The sequence below is a fragment of the Notolepis coatsorum genome (genome assembly GCF_963971535.1).
Source record: "Notolepis coatsorum genome assembly, chromosome: 4".
Taxonomy (NCBI): domain Eukaryota; kingdom Metazoa; phylum Chordata; class Actinopteri; order Aulopiformes; family Paralepididae; genus Notolepis; species Notolepis coatsorum.
The window spans coordinates 209,171,299-209,177,476 of record NC_140168.1 but is presented as its reverse complement, the minus strand read 5'-3'; the positions used below and the strand labels follow the sequence as shown (position 1 = coordinate 209,177,476).

The following is a 6,178-nucleotide window of genomic DNA, read 5'->3' as shown; positions in this document are numbered from 1 at the left end:
ACCTCCAATGTACAGTCCGCCTCCCCCACCCCACCTACCCAACCCCCCCCACCCCACCTCCTATACAATGTACAGTCTCTTCGTCAAATGTATATACTCTCTTCTTTTTTTTCTTTTTTTTTAACTCTTTTTGTATCACAAACAGTACTGTATTTGTAAATCTGGTATGTCATAAATCCAATCTCCCCCAATCCCATTCAGTTAGCTGCAGCTCAAATGTATCCCCTTGCCCCACTTTGCCTTTTATGTGTCTGTCTGTGTTTTGTGTATTTGTATGTTTTTGTTTTGCTGCCATTTTGGCCAGGTCTTGCTCGAAAATCTTTGATCTCAAGTGACTACCTGGTAAAATAAAGGTAAAATAAAAAAATGTATGTCATATTATGTTATGATGAATTGAAAATGGGGGACCCTGATGTAAACAAGATGAAAGTATTTCAGTGGTCTGCATCCCCTTAACAATTGTGTGTATTGAGTTGTACTGTGTACCCATTCTGCAATCTGTTAATAAACTTTTCAATCAATCAATCAATGAGTGGTGCTGAGAGGGGGTTGGCAACGCGGAAGTCTCGCGTAATCGCACGAGAGTTGCCCGTTTTAACACGGGTTGGAAACCCCGTTTCACCCTGTTCCCTTCGCGGAAGTTCACGCTGTCTACAAGCAAGGTAAATATCTGTCTCAGTGTCTCCGTTATTTTAATCAAATGTGGCCAAGTCCATTACTATTCCCTCTCGAAACGTAACCGGGTTGACTACTATATATCTAATGGCATGTGTAGTTGGTTCATACGAGTGTACGTGCTTGTATTTCTCTAAAAAATTGTTAGATCTTACATGTTGCACGCGCACTACGTGATTTCAGTGATGGCTGCCCCCATGCTACCGCGTTGAGGCCTGCTAGCTAGCTGCTCTTATGTAGAATAGTGTACAATTAGGAATACTGTCACTATTTTATTAAAATCTGCGCATTGTTGTGGCCATCATAGGCTGTATTATTTAGCCTCAGATTGTTTATGTTCATGGTATTAACCGCGCTAGTCTCAAAGCTAGGCTATCATGTTAGCATATGCTAACGTAAGCCCCAGTCTGACACTAGCTGTGTAACATTACTGTCGCATATCTCGCCGGTAGGAATAACTATAGATGTATATGGGAATAACGACCAAGTGGCACAACGTTAGTCCCTGGCTTTATAGACAGTCTCCCCTCCTAATGTACAGTCCCCTCCCCATCATATGTATATACTCTGTCAGGATCTAGGGGTAACAGTACTGTATATTTGAATACCGTTTGTCACAAATGTATCAGTACTAAATACCTATATGTCCCTATGCCATAAATGTCATGTATGTTGTGTATGTCATAAATGTCTATATGAATTGAAAATGGGGGACCCTGATGGAAACAAGACAAACGTCTTTCTCAGGTCTGCATCCCCTTAACAATTGTGTGTATTGAGCCGTACTGTATTGTACCCATTCTGCAATATGTTAAATAAAGTTTTCATTCATTCATTCATGAATGGGGAATATGTGTCTCTCACACCATGTCATTGATTGATTGAAAACGTTATTAACAGATTGCAGAATGGGTACAATACAGTACAGCTCAATACACACAATTGTTAAGGGGATGCAGACCAGAGAAAGACTTGCATCTTGTTTACATCAGGGTCCCCCATTTTCAATGTCAGATATGGCAACTGCAGCTTAAATTATGCTGTGACCTGCTGCCAATATCCTGTGTAACTAAATCGAATATACTTGTATTGAGAAGACACTTGTACATTAGTCTAGAGGTCAAATACTTATGTTAATCCCTATTTAAAATGTAACGTTCTGTTGCATGTGTCCAGATGCCGGGCGTCAGTGAAAGATGTGAACCTATAGGAGTTTGTTCGTGCCCTGGCGGCCTTCCTGAAAAAGTGAGTTGACTTAATTAATTTCCTCCAATGGTGTGACGGTCACACTATTAAAATAATATAAAAAAAGTATATTCCACAGGGCCTCCTGTTATGATACATTTCTTCTGTCACCAGGTCAGGAAAGCTGAAGGTGCCAGACTGGGTGGACCATGGTCAAGCTGGCTAAACACAAGGAGCTGGCCCCTAATGATGAGAACTGGTTCTACACCAGAGCTGGTAAATTGTGACATCATCCCACCATCTCTTGTTTCCACTGCTGTTGGTATTAGTTGCGTTGATTAACGCAACTAGTGTTAGCTGTAACATTTGATGGCTGACGTAGCAGCTCTAATGTTTGCAGGGCTGTACACTGCAACGAGATGATCGCAAATTGCCTATTAATTTGGCCGTTGCGAGTGAAAAATAATATCTGGGAGCAACGTTGTGAGTAGTGATTTCAACCTTCATTCGCATTTCACTCCTAAATTAATCAATACAAATTGGATAAAAAATTTTTTTTAAACTTTAGCCTACAACCAAGGCTGTACAGTGCGACACAATGTTGTGGTGCTATGAAAATTGTCGTTGAGCTGAGCTCATCAAAATCAATGGAGGACTTTCAGGAAAGTAAAAAACGCATAGCGCTTGCCGATTGGTGCTAAGAACAGCAGGGCGGGTGCAAGCGATGTGACGTAATTGGCAGACTCGACTGTCAATCAAAATTATTCTGTTGCCGGCTGAATGATTGAATGAATGAAAGCGTTATTAACGATTGCAGAATGGGTACAATACAGTACAGCTCAATACAACAACAGTGGACTGGAGGATGAAGACTAGAAAAATACTTTCGGCTTTTTTACATAAGGGTCTTCTATTTTCAATTCATCAAAACATTTAGAGACGTACAAATATACAATAGTTTCCTAAAAATGCTATTTATTGATTGATTTAAAAACTTTATTAACATATTGCAGAATTGGTACAGTACAGATCAATACATACAATTGTTAAGGGCATGCAGACCAGAGAAAGACTTTCGTCTTGTTTACATCAGGGTCCCCCATAAACGCACCCGTGTATTGAAGCTTCTGTAGCATGTCACAGAAATATTCTGTACTTGTTTCAGATGTACCCCAGACAAGGCCCACTCCCAGGAGAGACAAATTTCCTCTGCCTGAAAAGACTAAGATTATAAATAGAATTTACCATATTATAAGTTATTGCTGGTGTAAACATTCTTACAGTTGGGTAAAAATGCCTAGACACTGGTGACCGTTGTTTCAACAACTAACAGTGATAAAATCTTAGCATGTAATTTGAGTTTATTCCTCTGTGAAGTATGGGAGAATACATTAAAACTCCTCAGTCACAAACGGGTTGAGTTGTTTTGCACAATATTTGCGGTTATTTGAAGTACGGAATGTTTTCACTACATTTAACTAATAATTGTCATTTATATCAGGGTTCCAGAGAAAAGTGATGGAGACCCTCCTGGAAATCAAGGATGATATCAAAAAACTCCACAAAGAAATTCATCCGGATGGGAGGGTCGACATACACCCCTGCCAGACAGAGGAGGCGTTGAACCTGCTTGAGGAGGACCTTGAAAGGGTGGACATCAGGACAAAAATGGTGACTTTTAAATCTTTTCCTAGGTTAGAGATTACTGACTCATATGTTCAAAGGATTTAAATTGTATTGTACATGATGTTACATTAATATACATGTCATTTGGTTTTTTCTTATTCAGATATCCACATTGACGGGGATCGGGGGAAAGAGTGTCCGCGACTGCACTAACAAGATGATGGACAGGTATTTATATGCATGTACAAAGATGCAGGTTGAGGCAGGCAGGCATGCGTTCTCACTTTCTGTGTTTATGTTTGGAAAGACCAGATGAAGTCAGATGCGTATATTATATTGATAGTAAATGTACTGAGGATGGACAGATGATGTTGACATTTAAACAAAAAATACAATGCATAATAAATGTGTTCATGATCATCATCATGCAACAAAAAACAATGGGAGGAAGGGGTTTTATGAAACTGGTGATACACTTGTAGTCCTAGTACAGCTTTTCCCTTCAATTTGTATTTGTTTTGACTAGTCACTTGTTGAATTGCTTGAATTATTAATGTCATGACTTTCTCTTAGAGACTCATGACAAATGCAGTCATGTCCCGTTTTAATTTAAAAGGGGGTGGTCTACGAGACAAGAGGGCCTTTAAGGAGACTGCCCTCTACCGTGTATGTTGGAACGGATAACGGAATTTAAAAAATGTCTAGAGGCAGAGAGCAGAGGAGAGATAGGAGAGGTATTGTATTTCATGACTGTTGGGAACTAGGCTTAATGTAGCACCTACCGGTACTTCCACGGATTAAGCTAAGCTAGGCTAACGGTCCAGGTGTTCCCTAAGCCTAATGCAATGCATGCATGTCTAACTCCAGGGAAGATGTTTAATAAGCTAATTTCCCAAAATGTTGGGAGTGTTCCTTTAAGTTGCCTTAATGTTCAAAGGCTTAACCTGTTACAGTATATTTATGTAAATATATATATAAATGTGCGAATTGGCTATAATAAGGTAATTTATACGCCTCCTATTCTATAATAATATTTCTAATGGCATTGGTCCGGATGGGAGAATTCAGTACTGTATCTACAGAACCTTCGGTTTAATCATCTTCCCTTTATTAATTTCCTTAGATTTTTTTGTACACATGATCTCAAGAAGGTACTGAACGAGATCAGTGGCAGTTTTTAATGTTTGGTCATTATTAGCATGGTGTTATTCACTGTCAAAGATGCAAAGAAAAATCTTAATTCATATTCTCCTTTCTTCACAATTTAAGCAAGCCTAGTAATAGACACAATATTTCTGACACTGTGATTACGTTCCCTGAGGTCCATAGATGTCCCTAGATACCAAGAATATGCAAATGTCCTTGTAGAAGTGGAGCAATATTTTATTTACCTAGTTGCCTTAATGTTCAAAGGCTTAACCTGTTACAGTATATTTATGTAGCTAATATATGTAAATATATATATATATAAATGTGCGAATTGGCTATAATAAGGTAATTTATACGCCTCCTATTCTATAATATTTCTAATGGCATTGGTCCGGATGGGAGAATTCAGTACTGTATCTACAGAACCTTCGGTTTAATTATATTCCCTTTATTAATTTCCTTAGACTTTTTTGTACACATGATCTCAAGAAGGTACTGAACGAGATCAGTGGCAGTTTTTAATGTTTGGTCATTATTAGCATGGTGTTATTCACTGTCAAAGATGCAAAGAAAAATCTTAATTCATATTCTCATTTCTTCACAATTTAAGCAAGCCTAGTAATAGACACAATATTTCCGGGGGTCATCCCTACTGCTGTAACCTACTAATGCTTACCACTTGTATCTATTGCTATGTCCGCCCATCACAATCACGTGAGTTGTATTAACGCCTGTCCCGTCTCCCTGTCTCCCTGTCAGTGGCTGTCCAGGAGTGTTGGACGTCCCGTGCTGAAGACCGGGAGGATGCGACCCCCTCTGCGCCTCTCCGGCTGTCTCGAAGTGCCGAAGACTGGGAGGATGCAACCCTCTCTGCGCCGCCCCTTAGCTCAAATAGATCCGCTATCAGCTCTATCTTTAATCTTCAAAATGTTCAGTTGCTATGTATGTGTGTTGGGCCAGCCTTTAGTATTTTAAAATAAAAAGAAATTATAAAAACGGCTAACTTTTGACTATTCCATGTTATTGATGTGTTAATGTTTAAACAATGCATTTTCAACGCTCATGCTTTAATGTAAAGTTTGGTAGACGTCTATGTCATGACGTTGAAATAACGTCTAGGTTTAGACGTTCAAAACACGTCTAAGCTTAGACGTTAAAAACACGTCTGGAATAGACGTCTACCAAACTTTCACTTTTCACCCCATTCTAGACTGATTTTAGACGTCTATGTCATGACGTTGAAACAACGTCTAAACATAGACGTTCAAAAAACGTCTAAGCTTAGACGTTAAAAACACGTCTGGAATAGACGTCTACCAAACTTTCACTTTTCACCCCATTCTAGACTGATTTTAGACGTCTATGTCATGACGTTGAAACAACGTCTAAACATAGACGTTCAAAACACGTCTAAGCTTAGACGTTAAAAACACGTCTGGAATAGACGTCTACCAAACTTTCACTTTTCACCCCATTCTAGACTGATTTTAGACGTCTATGTCATGACGTTGAAACAACGTCTAAACATAGACGTTCAAAAAAC

General features: G+C 39.1%; 1 protein-coding gene across 1 annotated transcript; it reads left to right on the top strand.

The window, feature by feature from the left end:
• Window positions 1–625: 625 nt before the first annotated feature.
• On the top strand, window positions 626–5,629 carry LOC311226389 (uncharacterized protein). Its single transcript, XM_084311819.1, has 6 exons — window positions 626–662; window positions 1,852–1,920; window positions 2,035–2,136; window positions 3,362–3,531; window positions 3,650–3,714; window positions 5,395–5,629. Exons 3-6 carry the CDS (start codon window positions 2,070–2,072, stop codon window positions 5,426–5,428), a joined length of 336 nt encoding a protein of 111 aa, XP_084167945.1. The 5' UTR covers window positions 626–662; window positions 1,852–1,920; window positions 2,035–2,069; the 3' UTR covers window positions 5,429–5,629.
• The last annotated feature ends 549 nt before the right edge of the window (window positions 5,630–6,178 follow it).

What these genes read in the sequence shown, in the direction of transcription:
- LOC311226389 (XM_084311819.1), top strand. Translation starts at nt 2,070, where the DNA reads ATGGTCAAGCTGGCTAAACACAAGGAGCTGGCCCCTAATGATGAGAAC. An exon ending in CTGGTTCTACACCAGAGCTG is followed by an intron (nt 2,137 to 3,361) that starts GTAAATTGTGAC and finishes CATTTATATCAG; the next exon opens with GGTTCCAGAGAAAAGTGATG. An exon ending in ACTAACAAGATGATGGACAG is followed by an intron (nt 3,715 to 5,394) that starts GTATTTATATGC and finishes TCTCCCTGTCAG; the next exon opens with TGGCTGTCCAGGAGTGTTGG.